The sequence below is a fragment of the Oncorhynchus kisutch genome, linkage group LG23 (assembly GCF_002021735.2).
Source record: "Oncorhynchus kisutch isolate 150728-3 linkage group LG23, Okis_V2, whole genome shotgun sequence".
NCBI classification, from domain to species: domain Eukaryota; kingdom Metazoa; phylum Chordata; class Actinopteri; order Salmoniformes; family Salmonidae; genus Oncorhynchus; species Oncorhynchus kisutch.
The window spans coordinates 43598759-43612847 of NC_034196.2; the positions used below are offsets into that span (position 1 = coordinate 43598759).

General features: G+C 46.1%; 1 protein-coding gene across 3 annotated transcripts in view; it reads left to right on the top strand.

The window, feature by feature from the left end:
- wdr7 (WD repeat domain 7) overlaps window positions 1-14089 on the top strand; it is a 323738-nt gene that overhangs the window by 32378 nt on the left and 277271 nt on the right. For all 3 annotated transcript variants that reach the window (XM_031802280.1, XM_031802281.1, XM_031802282.1), the window contains one exon: window positions 6952-7147. In XM_031802280.1, coding sequence (XP_031658140.1) covers window positions 6952-7147 — 196 coding nt within the window. The remainder of the gene's footprint in view (window positions 1-6951; window positions 7148-14089) is intronic.

The window sequence follows — 14089 nt, forward strand, 5'->3', positions numbered from 1 at the left end:
GTGAGGTGTGTGTGTGTTAGCTGGATATAATATAACCCTGGTGAGGTGTGTGTGTGTGTGTGTTAGCTGGATATAATATAACCCTGGTGAGGTGTGTGTGTGTTGGATACAGTAAAACCCTGGTGAGGTGTGTGTGTGTGAGCTGGATACAGTATAACCCTGGTGAGGTGTGTGTGTGTGAGCTGGATACAGTATAACCCTGGTGAGGTGTGTGTGAGCTGGATACAGTATAACCCTGGTGAGGTGTGTGTGTGTTGGATACAGTATAACCCTGGTGAGGTGTGTGTGTGTGTGTGAGATAGCTGGATACAGTATAACCCTGGTGAGGTGTGTGTGTTAGCTGGATATAATATAACCCTGGTGTGTGTGTGTGTTAGCTGGATATAATATAACCCTGGTGAGGTGTGTGTGTGTGTGTGTGTGTGTGTGTGTGTGTGTGTGTGTGTTAGCTGGATATAATATAACCCTGGTGGTGTGTGTGTGTGTGTGTTGGATACAGTATAACCCTGGTGAGGTGTGTGTTAGCGGGATTCAGTATAACCCTGGTGAGGTGTGTGATAGCGGGATTCAGTATAACCCTGGTGAGGTGTGTGTTAGCTGGATACAGTATAACCCAGGCCCCTGCTGAGGTGTGGCACCCGACTGATATGTGATTTTTGTATCTGATTCTGATTTTAAAGCGGAAATCTTCACTGATAACCAATATACGGTCTCTACCGATAGGTCCAATTTTATAGCTGTAATAAAACATTTAAACAATTAAAATTAAAATCTTCATAGATTGTGTTTAATACTGCCTACTAAGATGCTGAAAAATCTAATTTCCTACATTTGAGGAAAGAACATTCATTTAAGCACCACATAATATTTAGTCTGGTGAAAGGAGAATAAACTGCGCTCATTCCAGGAATAAACTTTCCCCTGAAGACATTTTTTCAATGTATTGGTGTTTTAGCTGTGTTCGAGTTACCCGAGGTTTCGAGTTACCCGAGGTTTCGAGTTACCCGAGGTTTCGAGTTACCCGAGGTTTCGAGTTACCCGAGGTTTCGAGTTACCCGAGGTTTCGAGTTACCCGAGGTTTCGAGTTACCCGAGGTTTCGAGTTACCCGAGGTTTCGAGTTACCCGAGGGGCGAGTTGGTTAAGGTTTAGTGTAGCGATGTCGCAAAGATTCCGTAATGCACTCACCCGCGGTGATTGGCATCAGGTACACTCACACAGCTAGTTAGCTGGATAGATGTGGGTGGTGAATCTTGAATTTGGACCAGTGCCTGACAAATAACAGCCCATACATCAATGCTGTATAGGGGCGTTGGCTGATTGTGTCCAGTCTTGCTGTAGAGTGCCAAGGCAAGATGGCTCTCCAGGCTTACCTCTCCAGGACAAATAAAGTCTATTCTATGAAGAACGGCTAGTTTCCTCAAGCGTTTTCTCTGCGTCTTAAATCGGTCCTTGTTCGGTGGATTGAAAAAGCTGATACAAATACGTGGGTAAAAGGATAATATCGGTCCACCGATAAATCGGTCAGGCTCTCTAGCCTTGTCGGGTGGGGTGGTGTTGGGTGGATGGGTAATTGCCCTGCAGCTGCGGCAGCAGCCGGTGGAGGCAGGAGGGACGACTGTGATGAAGATTGATGTGTCCTTGTATTCCCGACATCCCCCTCATCTCTCCTTCCCTCCTCACCCCCTCTCATCTCTCATGGTCAAGGTTTCCTATGCCACTACATCAACACTCAGAACATTGCCTGTCAGCGCTCATCACCATTTAGTCTGCTTTCAGTTCCTATCCCTACCTCCCTCCGTCTCTCCCTCCCTACCTCCCTCCGTCTCTCCCTCCCTACCTCCCTCCGTCTCTCCCTCCCTACCTCCCTCCGTCTCTCCCTCCCTACCTCCCTCCGTCTCTCCCTCCCTACCTCCCTCCGTCTCTCCCTCCCTACCTCCCTCCGTCTCTCCCTCCCTACCCCCCTCCGTCTCTCCCTCTGTCTCTTCCTCCCTACCTCCCTCTGTCTCTCCCTCCCTCTGTCTCTCCCTCCCTCCGTCTCTCCCTACCCCCCTCCGTCTCTCCCTACCCCCCTCCGTCTCTCCCTACCTCCCTCCGTCTCTCCCTACCTCCCTCCGTCTCTCCCTACCTCCCTCCGTCTCTCCCTACCTCCCTCCGTCTCTCCCTACCTCCCTCTGTCTCTCCCTCCCTCCGTCTCTCCCTACCCCCCTCCGTCTCTCCCTACCTCCCTCCGTCTCTCCCTACCTCCCTCCGTCTCTCCCTACCTCCCTCCGTCTCTCCCTACCTCCCTCCGTCTCTCCCTACCTCCCTCCGTCTCTCCCTACCTCCCTCCGTCTCTCCCTACCTCCCTCCGTCTCTCCCTACCTCCCTCCGTCTCTCCCTACCTCCCTCCGTCTCTCCCTACCTCCCTCCGTCTCTCCCTACCTCCCTCCGTCTCTCCCTCCCTACCTCCCTCCGTCTCTCCCTCCCTACCTCCCTCCGTCTCTCCCTCCCTACCTCCCTCCGTCTCTCCCTCCCTACCTCCCTCCGTCTCTCCCTCCCTACCTCCCTCCGTCTCTCCCTCCCTACCTCCCTCCGTCTCTCCCTCCGTCTCTCCCTCCCTACCTCCCTCCGTCTCTCCCTCCCTACCTCCCTCCGTCTCTCCCTCCCTACCTCCCTCCGTCTCTCCCTCCCTACCTCCCTCCGTCTCTCCCTCCCTACCTCCCTCCGTCTCTCCCTCCCTACCTCCCTCCGTCTCTCCCTCCCTACCTCCCTCCGTCTCTCCCTCCCTACCTCCCTCCGTCTCTCCCTCCCTACCTCCCTCCGTCTCTCCCTCCGTCTCTCCCTCCCTACCTCCCTCCGTCTCTCCCTCCCTACCTCCCTCCGTCTCTCCCTCCCTCCGTCTCTCCCTCCCTACCTCCCTCCGTCTCTCCCTCCCTACCTCCCTCCGTCTCTCCCTCCCTACCTCCCTCCGTCTCTCCCTCTGTCTCTCCCTCCCTACCTCCCTCCGTCTCCCTCCGTCTCTCCCTCCCTACCTCCCTCCCTACCCCCCTCTGTCTCTCCCTCTGCTTTGTAGACAACAGGTGTAGAATAATAGTGAAATGATTACTTACGGGTCCTTTTCAAACAATGCAGAGTTAAAGACAAGGTACAATAGACAATGACAGGGTTATATACAGGAAGTAGGAAATAACATGGTTATATACAGGAAGTAGAAAACAACATGGCTATATACAGGAAGTAGGAAACAACATGGCTATATACAGGAAGTAGAAAACAACATGGCTATATACAGGAAGTAGACAATAACATGGCTATATACAGGAAGTAGACAATAACATGGCTATATACAGGAAGTAGACAATAACATGGCTATATACAGGAAGTAGACAACAACATGGCTATATACAGGAAGTAGAAAACAACATGGCTATATACAGGAAGTAGAAAACAACATGGCTATATACAGGAAGTAGACAACACCATGGCTATATACAGGAAGTAGACAATAACATGGCTATATACAGGAAGTAGACAATAACATGGCTATATACAGGAAGTAGACAATAACATGGCTATATACAGGAGGTAGACAATAACATGGCTATATACAGGAAGTAGACAATAACATGGCTATATACAGGGAGTACCAGTACCAAGTTGGTGTGTAGGGGTTGGAGGTAATTGAGGTAGATATGTTCATGTAGTTGGGGGTAAAGTGACTTGGCAACAGGAAAGACAGTAGTAGCAGCAGTAGCGTGTGTGTGAAGAGTCAGTGCAAAATAGTTAATGCAACAATGGATAATTGCAGGTAGTCTGGATAGCCATTTTGATTGTCGTCAAATGCCAAGCAGTTGCCATACCAAGCAGGGATGTCGCCAGTCAAGTTTCTGTATGACTTTTTGAGGAGCTGAGGGCCCGTGCCAAATCTTTTCTGTCTCCTGAGGGGGTTGGTGTGTTTGGACCATGATAGTTTGTTGGTGATGTGGACACCAAGGAACTTGAAACTCCCGACCCACTCCAACACAGCCCCGTCGATGTTAATCGGAGCCTGTTCGGCCCACCTTTTCCTGTAGTCCACAATCAGCTCCTTTGTCTTGCCGGAGAGGGAGAGGTTGTTGTTGTTGTCCTTGCCTGACCTCCTCCCAATAGGATGTCTCATCGTTGTTGGTAATCAGGCCTTCCATTGTTGTCGTCTGCGAACTCAATGATGGTATTGGAGTCGTGTTTGTCCACGCAGTTGTGGGTGAACAGGGAGTACATGAGGAGACTAAGCATTAGAGGTCAACCGATTATGATTTTTCAATGCCAATTTATTGGAGGACCAAAAAAGCTGATTAATCGACCAATTTCTATTTATTTTTTTATTTTTATTAATAATGACAATTATTACACTTATTATAAAGTAAATTACACTTATTTTAACTTAATATAATACATCACAATCAATTTAGCCTCAAATAAATAATGAAACATGTTCAATTTGGTTTAAATAATGCAAAAATAAAGTGTTGGAGAAGAAAGTAAAAGTGCAATATGTGCTAGGTAAGAAAGCTAACGTTTTTGTTCCTTGCTCAGAACATGAGAACATGAAAGCTGGTGGTTCCTTTTAACATCAGTCTTCAATATTCCCAGGTAAGAAGGTTTAGGTTGTAGTTATTATAGGAATTATAGGACTATTTCCCTCTACCATTTGTATTTCATTAACCTTTGACTATTGGATGTTCTTATAGGCACTTTAGTATTGGCAGTGTAACAGTATAGCTTCCTTCCCACTCCTCGCTCCTCCCTGGGCTCGAACCAGGAACACAACGACAACGGCCACCCCCGAAGCAGCGTTACCCATGTAGAGCAAGGGAAACAACCACTCCAAGGCTCAGAGTGAGCGAGTGACGTTTGAAACGCTATTAGCGCACACTAACTATCTAGCCATTTCACATCGGTTACACCAGCCTATCTCGAGAGTTGATATGCTTGAAGTCATAAACAGCGCAATGCTTGACGCACAACGAAGAACTGCTGGCAAAACGCACGAAAGTGCTGTTTGAATGAATGTTTACACGTCTGCTTCTGCCTATCACCGCTCAGTCAGATACTTAGATACTTGTATGCATGTATGCTCAGTCAGATTATACTGACACGCTAGATAATATCTAGTAATATCATCAACCATGTGTAGTTAACTAGTGATTATGATTGATTGTTTTTTATAAGTTTAATGCTAGCTTACCTTGGCTAACTGCAATCGCGTAACATGCAGTCTCCTGCAACGAGAGAGAGGCAGGTCGTTATTGCGTTGGACTAGTTAACCGTAAGGTTGCAAGATTGTAACCCCGAGCTGACAAGGTGAAAATCTGTCATTCTGCCCCTGAACGAGGCAGTTAACCCACCGTTCCTAGGCCGTCATTGAAAATAAGATTATGTTCTCAACTGACTTGCCGTGTTAAATAAAGGTAAAATAAAGGTGTAAAAAAAAAAATATTGTGTCCAAAAATGGCGATTTCAAGACTCTGGCGGTCTGCCTCTGTGGGGGGGACTCTGGCGGTCTGCCTCTGTGGGGGGGACTCTGGCGGTCTGCCTCTGTGGGGGGGACTCTGGCGGTCTGCCCTAAAGCGGACAGCAGCTCCATTTCTCTTCCTGACTCAGCTGTGTGTGTGACGGCAGCGGTGGCTGGTGATTCACTCTTAGGAGGCCCTGAGCAGCCTCCTTCTCATCAGTTAACTTTTGCCGGTTGACTTAATTAAAACCTTGTCAAGTTTTTCTCCCCGGCAACAACTCCACTACCCTGAAATGTCAGTCATTTAAAGGTCCTCCTGTCCAGTTGAAATGGGGAGAAAGGGGCCTTGCTCTTAGATCATTGGTTAATGACATTACTAATCCAAATGGAGCAGGTCGTTTCATTGTTGTAACCATGGAGATGGAGTTTGTGTTCCGTTCTATTGTCATTGACACCATTGAAGGGTCAGACAGTAGTGTTTCACCTATTCATTCATTCAGCCTTTCTAAATGTCATGACGTATGCTGTTCTTGTCCATCGTCTGCAACAATACCTTTTTTATGCTCAGTATTTTTTTTTGCTGAATTATGTTGGTGTTTATCCGTCTCTTTTTTCCACAAAGAAACAACATATTTGACATTTACACAAATGTTTGTCTTCCCTTGATACCACAACCTGACTCTGGTCTGGGCCTGATGACTGTCCGACACCTCTCTGGTCTGGGCCTGATGACTGTCCGACACCTCTCTGCCATCAACAGCCTTTGGTTCAGCTGTGTGACCACTCTGTAACTCTCTCTCTCAATTCAATGTGCGTTATTGGCTTGGGAAACATAAGTTAACATTGCCAAAGCAAGTGAGGTAGATAATATACAGAAGTGAAATAAACAATAAAAATGAACAGGAAACATCACAGAAGTTCCAAAAGAATAAAGAAATTTCAAATGTCATATGTCTGTCTATATACAATGTTGTATATAGTGCAGCTCAGTTTCCACCTCATTTTGTGCGCAGTGAGCACATAGCCTGTCTTCTCTTGAGAGCCATGTCTGCCTACGGCGGCCTTTCTCAATAGCAAGGCTATGCTCACTGAGTCTGTACATAGTCGAAGCTTTCCTTAATTTTGGGTCAGTCACAGTGGTCAGGTATTCTGCCACTGCGTTCTCTCTGTTTAGGGCCAAATAGCATTCTAGTTTGCTCTGTTTTTCCAATGTGCGAAATAATTATTTTTGTTTTCTCATGATTTGGTTTGGTCTAATTGTGCTGATGTCCTGGTGCTCTGTGGGGTGTGTTTGTGTTTGAACAGAGCCACAGGACCAGCTTGCTTAGGGGACTCTCTACAGGTTAATCTCTCTGTAGGAAATGTCTTTGTTATGGGAGGTTTGGGAATCACTTTCTTTTAGGTGGTTGTAGAATTGAACAGCTTTTTTCTGGATCTTGATAATTTGCGCTCTCTCTTCTCTCTGGCCCCCCGACAGAATCGTGTTCAGCACTGTGTGTGCTCTGTGGCCAGTGACCACTCCGTGGGTCTGCTCAGCCTGCGGGAGAGGAAGTGCATCATGCTGGCGTCTCGACACCTCTTCCCCATCCAGGCCATCAAGTGGCGGCCCTGTGATGACTACCTGGTGGTGGGCTGCTCTGATGGCTCAGTGTATGTGTGGCAGATGGACACAGGTGAGAGACACACACACACACACACACACACACACACAAAAGAGACTCGCGCGCGCGTGCCACACACACACACGCGCTATTAAAATAGAATGATGTGTTACATGGCAGAGGGTTTATTTCATTGTAAACATGATTAATGGGAGTTTTGTTGGTGTCTATTTTCTTATTTTTTGTCTTTATTTTATTTAACCTTTATTTAACCAGGCAAGTCAGTTAAGAACAAATTCTTATTTTCAATGACGGAACTGTGAATTAAGCTGCCTGTTCAGGGGCAGAACGACAGATTTGTACCTTGTCAGCTCGGGGATTTGAACTTGCAACCTTCCGGTTACTAGTCCAACGCTCTAACCACTAGGCTACCCTGCCGCCTCTACACTCTAACCACTAGGCTACCCTACCGCCCCGGCACTCTGACCACTAGGCTACCCTGCCGCCCCGGCACTCTGGTAGCCTATGAACTTCTGTAATGAAATATCTGTTTGTAATCCAACAATATTCTCTGTAGTCTGCTAATGGAACGGTGCTGAATGACATCAAGCTTGATTACACTTTGTAAATGCTTTTTCTGCAACCGTGTACCATTTTTTTGCTGGAGACTTTGTTTGTTCTGTCTGCATTTATAAGAGTACATGGCCATTATGGTTAGATCGTTCTTCAAGATGTTAAAATGTTCATAGATGACCAACAGGGTCATATAATAATCAGTGGTTGTAGAGGGTGCAACAGGTCAGGAGTAAATGCAAAAAAATAAAAATAATATTTCCATGCCAAATCTTCATATCATAACCGCTAACTGCTACACACAGCCTACCTCGTTAACGAATTAGTTAACTTCATAGTCAACGTAGATAATAGAACTAACACGATAGTGACCCGCTACAGTCATTCAGTACGGTGTATTTACATTCGCTAGCTGGGAAAGTGAAATAAATACAAGGACATGTAAATCAAATCAAATGTATTTATATAGCCCTTCATACATCAGCTGATATCTCAAAGTTCTGTACAGAAACCCAGCCTAAAACCTCAAACAGCAAGCAATGTAGGTGTAGAAGCACAGTGGTTGGGAAAAACTCCCTAGAAAAGCCAAAACCTAGGAAGAAACCTAGAGGAACCAGGCTATGAGGGGTGGCCAGTCCTCTTCTGGCTGTGCCGGGTGGAGATTATAACAGAACATGGCCAAGATGTTCAAATATTCATAAATGACCAGCGTGGTCTAATAATTATTGAAGCTGGAGCAGCAGCACGGCCAGGTGGACTGGAGACAGCAAGGAGTCATCATGCCAGGTAGTCCTGAGTTATGGTCCTAGGGCTCAGGTCCTCCGAGAGACAGAATTAGAGAGAGCATACTTAAATTCACACAGGACACCGGATAAGACAGGAGAAGTACTCCAGATATAACAAACTGACCCTAGCCCCCTGACACAAACTACTGCAGCATAAATACTGGAGGCTGAGACAGGAGGGGTCAGGAGACACTGTGGCTCCATCTGATGATACCCCCGGACAGGGCCAAACAGGAAGGATATAACCCCACCCACTTTGCCCCACACCACTAGAGGGACATCTTCAACCACCAACTTACCATCCTGAGACAAGGCTGAGTATAGCCCACAAAGATCTCCGCCACGGCACAACCCAAGGGGGCGTCAACCCAGACAGGAAGATCACGTCAGCGACTCAACCCACTCAAGTGACGCACCCCTCCTAGGGACGGCATGAAAGAGCACCAGTAAGCCAGTGACTCAGCCCCTGTAATAGGGTTAGAGGCAGAGAATCCCAGTGGAGAGAGTGGAACTGGCCAGGCAGAGGCAGCAAGGGCGGTTCGTTGCTCCAGAGCCTTTCCGTTCACCTTCCCACTCCTGGGCCAGACGACACTCAATCATATGACCCACTGAAGAGATGAGTCTTCAGTAAAGACTTAAAGGTTGAGACCGAGTTTGCGTCTCTGACATTGGTAGGCAGACTGTTCCATAAAAATGGAGCTCTATAGGAGAAAGCCCTGCCTCCAGCTGTTTGCTTAGAAATTCTATGGACAATTAGGAGGCCTGCATCTTGTGACCGTAGCGTACGTGTAGGTATGTACAGCAGGACCAAATCAGAGAGATAGGTAGGAGCAAGCCCATGTAATGCTTTGTAGGTTAGCAGTAAAACCTTGAAATCAGCCCTTGACAAGAAGCCAGTGTAGGGAGGCTAGCACTGGAGTAATATGATCAAATTTTGGGGTTCTAGTCAGGATTCTAGCAGCTGTATTTAGCACTAACTGAAGTTTATTTAGTGCTTTATCCGGGTAGCCGGAAAGTAGAGCATTGCAGTAGTCTAACCTAGAAGTGACAAAAGCATGGATATATTTTTCTGCGTCATTTTCGGACAGAAAGTTTCAGATTTTTGCAATGTTACATAGATGGAAAAAAGCTGCCCATGAAACAGTCTTGATATGTTCGTCAAAAGAGAGATCAGGGTCCAGAGTAGCACCCGAGGTCCTTCACAGTTTTATTTGAAATGACTACAACCAATTGAGATTCATTGTCAGATCAAACAGGAGATCTCTTTGTTTCTTGGGACCTAGAACAAGCATCTCTGTTTTGTCCGAGTGTAAAAGTAAAACATTTGACGCCATCCACTTTTATTTCTGAAACACAGGCTTCCGGGCAATTTAGGGGCTTCACCGTGTTTCATGGAAATTTACAGCTGTGTGTCGTCTGCACAGCAGTGAAAGTTGTCATTGTGTTTCCGAATGACATCACCAAGAGGTAGCATGATGTTGTGAAAACAATAAAGGTCTGAAAACGGAACCTTGAGGAACTCTGGAACTATCCATTGGTTTGTCAGAGAACAAACCATCCACACAGACTAACTGATATCTTTCCAACAGATCTAAAAACAGGCAAAAACTTGTCTGCATAGTTGTTTTAATAATAACCAAAGTCATTGAGATGTAGTAGGTTACTAAGTGAGCCGAGAGGCTGATTCGTTGTCTTGGTGGAGGTGTTAGATAAGACACCACTCATGGGCAGATTGGTTTAATACAATAGTCCTGTTTTCTCACTGGTGGTGTCCCAAAGGGCACCCTGTTCCCTACTGTGGCACCCTGTTCCCTACTGTGGCACCCTGTTCCCTACTGTGGCACCCTGTTCCCTACTGTGGCACCCTGTTCCCTACTGTGGCACCCTGTTCCCTACTGTGGCACCCTGTTCCCTACTGTGGCACCCTGTTCCCTACTGTGGCACCCTGTTCCCTACTGTGGCACCCTGTTCCCTACTGTGGCACCCTGTTCCCTACTGTGGCACCCTGTTCCCTACTGTGGCACCCCGTTCCCTACTGTGGCACCCCGTTCCCTACTGTGGCACCCCGTTCCCTACTGTGGCACCCCGTTCCCTACTGTGGCACCCCGTTCCCTACTGTGGCACCCCGTTCCCTACTGTGGCACCCCGTTCCCTACTGTGGCACCCCGTTCCCTACTGTGGCACCCCGTTCCCTACTGTGGCACCCCGTTCCCTACTGTGGCACCCCGGTCCCTACTGTGGCACCCCGTTCCCTACTGTGGCACCCCGGTCCCTACTGTGGCACCCCGGTCCCTACTGGGGCACCCTGGTCCCTACTTTTTACCAGTGCCCATAGGGAACTACATAGGGAATAGGGCTCCATTTGGCATGCAAACACTGTGTGGTGATTACTAGAAACCAGTAGGGTCCTTATGTCCATTCTGTTTCTGTACCATACCGGGGTCTCCAGTATTACAGGAAGTCATTTTTATTATTTTTTATTAAGGAACGTGAATCGGTATCCAGGAGGGCATTGAATGTCTCTGCTGGAACCAAAGACGCTTGTTCTTCCCAACTTGCCATCTAGCAAACCAAATGCATAATATAATATGATTATATTTATAAGCAGTGGTGTGACCCTGTGTGCCGATGTGAGGAAGAGGGGGAGGAGGAAGAAGCTCGTCACCCATTAGACCTCGAGTCTCTTCTGTCCCTCCTTCCGACGACGACCGACTTAAAAACTACCAGGGTATCTCCAACCTTGTGTTCTTCCCCTCACTTCGATGTTTTGCTCAGTGAAGATCACACAAACACACACCCTTTCCCAGGTTGAATAATAGATTGTCTGAGGCATTCGTTTCTTCCATCCTGCCCCCATATATACGAAGCCGCATGTTTAGCGTTGGTAAAGCAACGCAGCACTCTCTTAAAACGTTAGACCGATTTTTAAACTCCCTCTCACAGCAATGGAAGTTAAGATGATGGCTGAGGAGGAAGTGGGGGGAGTGAGGAGAGAGTAGGAGGGAAGTCGAGCACTTACAAAACATCTCCCTAAATGTGGAGTCTCTCTCTCTCTCTGCCCGTTACTGCATTAGCGAGGCACATTAGTGTGTTTATGTCTGCTCTTAAAGCTGGTTATGTCTCGTTGTGCTGAGTAGGACAGTAGCAAGCCTCGTCGACTCACAGGGCTGGGGTACAGAAGAGGCGTGGCTGTAAGGTGTGTTTGTATGTGTGTTAGACATGCGGAGGGGGTAGCCTAAGTAATGATCCCTGAGGTTTGTCTGGAACCACTTGATAGGAGCTGAAGGAGTGAGGGAAACAGCCTCTCCATTTATAGAGTCATTATATTACTGATGGACAGCTACATTTCCTCTCTCCTCTGTTCAGTGCTTTTTCCCATAGAGATAAATCATTTATCTTCTATGGGTTCCCACCCCCACACACATCAGCTCTAATGGAATAGAACGCACTTTCTTAAAGGGAAATTTGACCATTCATTCATCTCCAGCAACCCTCCCAACATCAACATAATATGTGAAAATGTTTCGTTTTGTAGTAAAAAGAAAAGATGGGACTGTTTCCAATGACATCATTGGTGTGCATTAAGTGGTCTTAACCTATTATGAGTAGGAATGGCCTACTAGTTGGTGAGTGTTTCCAATGACATCATTGGTGTGCATGAAGTGGTCTTAACCTATTATGAGTAGGAATGGCCTACTAGTTGGTGAGTGTTTCCAATGACATCATTGGTGTGCATGAAGTGGTCTTAACCTATTATGAGTAGGAATGGCCTACTAGTTGGTGAGTGTTTCCAATGACATCATTGGTGTGCATTAAGTGGTCTTAACCTATTATGAGTAGGAATGGCCTACTAGTTGGTGAGTGTTTCCAATGACATCATTGGTGTGCATTAAGTGGTCTTAACCTATTATGAGTAGGAATGGCCTACTAGTTGGTGAGTGTTTCCAATGACATCATTGGTGTGCATTAAGTGGTCTTAACCTATTATGAGTAGGAATGGCCTACTAGTTGGTGAGTGTTTCCAATGACATCATTGGTGTGCATTAAGTGGTCTTAACCTATTATGAGTAGGAATGGCCTACTAGTTGGTGAGTGTTTCCAATGACATCATTGGTGTGCATTAAGTGGTCTTAACCTATTATGAGTAGGAATGGCCTACTAGTTGGTGAGTGTTTCCAATGACATCATTGGTGTGCATTAAGTGGTCTTAACCTATTATGAGTAGGAATGGCCTACTAGTTGGTGAGTGTTTCCAATGACATCATTGGTGTGCATTAAGTGGTCTTAACCTATTATGAGTAGGAATGGCCTACTAGTTGGTGAGTGTTTCCAATGACATCATTGGTGTGCATTAAGTGGTCTTAACCTATTATGAGTAGGAATGGCCTACTAGTTGGTGAGTGTTTCCAATGACATCATTGGTGTGCATTAAGTGGTCTTAACCTATTATGAGTAGGAATGGCCTACTAGTTGGTGAGTGTTTCCAATGACATCATTGGTGTGCATTAAGTGGTCTTAACCTATTATGAGTAGGAATGGCCGACTAGTTGGTGGATGTCATTGGAAACACTCATCTTCCACCTTTTTTTCTTTTTTTTTACTACAACACATAGAAACGTGACATTTTCACATGTTGATTTTAGATTTTGTTATCAAATTTTCAAAATTAATTTAGCTAGGCAAGTCAGTTAAGAACACATTTCTTATGTACAATGACGTTCTAACAAAAGGCAAAAGGCCTCCTGCTGGGACGAGGGCCTAGGGATTAAAATAGATAAATACATTTAATATAGAATATAGGACAAAAACACACATCAACACCACATAAAGAGAGACCTAAGACAGCAACTCAACATGACAACACAGCATGGTTGCCAACATAACATGAATATGAAGTTGGAACGTATGTGGAATTTCCCCTTTAAGGAGAAGATGAAGCATCGTCAAATCCACTTACAATGACTAGAACATGATATTATACATCTGGCATCATTCTCACAACCGATGCATTCATACTGGTTTCACATGCAGAATGTTGGAGACTAGTATTGACCTGCAGGGCTGGGAATTGCCAAGGGAGCTCACAATACAATATTATATTGATACTTAAGTGTCGACACGACGATATGTATTGCAATCAAGGGTTGAAACCGGTTCAGGGAACAAAACTGGAATATTATGTCATTTCAGTCGCATCTTGCTCCATAGGCTACACTTGTCTGTCCATAACACATGTAAACAACTAGATTACCTGCTCAATCCGCACTGATTGGTGTAAACAACTAGCTTACCTGCTCTATCCGCACTGATTGGTGTAAACAACTAGCTTACCTGCTCTATCTGCACTGATTGGTGTAAACAACTAGCTTACCTGCTCTATCCGCACTGATTGGTGTAAACAACTAGCTTACCTGCTCTATCCGCACTGATTGGTGTAAACAACTAGCTTACCTGCTCTATCCGCACTGATTGGTGTAAACAACTAGCTTACCTGCTCTATCCGCACTGATTGGTGTAAACAACTAGCTTACCTTCTCTATCCGCACTGATTGGTGAACTCATTTAATGAGCTAAACGTTTATATAAAATTTTCAGGCGTTTCTCTGACACCGCTGAGTATACACTGAGTGTTCAATACATTTAAACAACTTCCTCG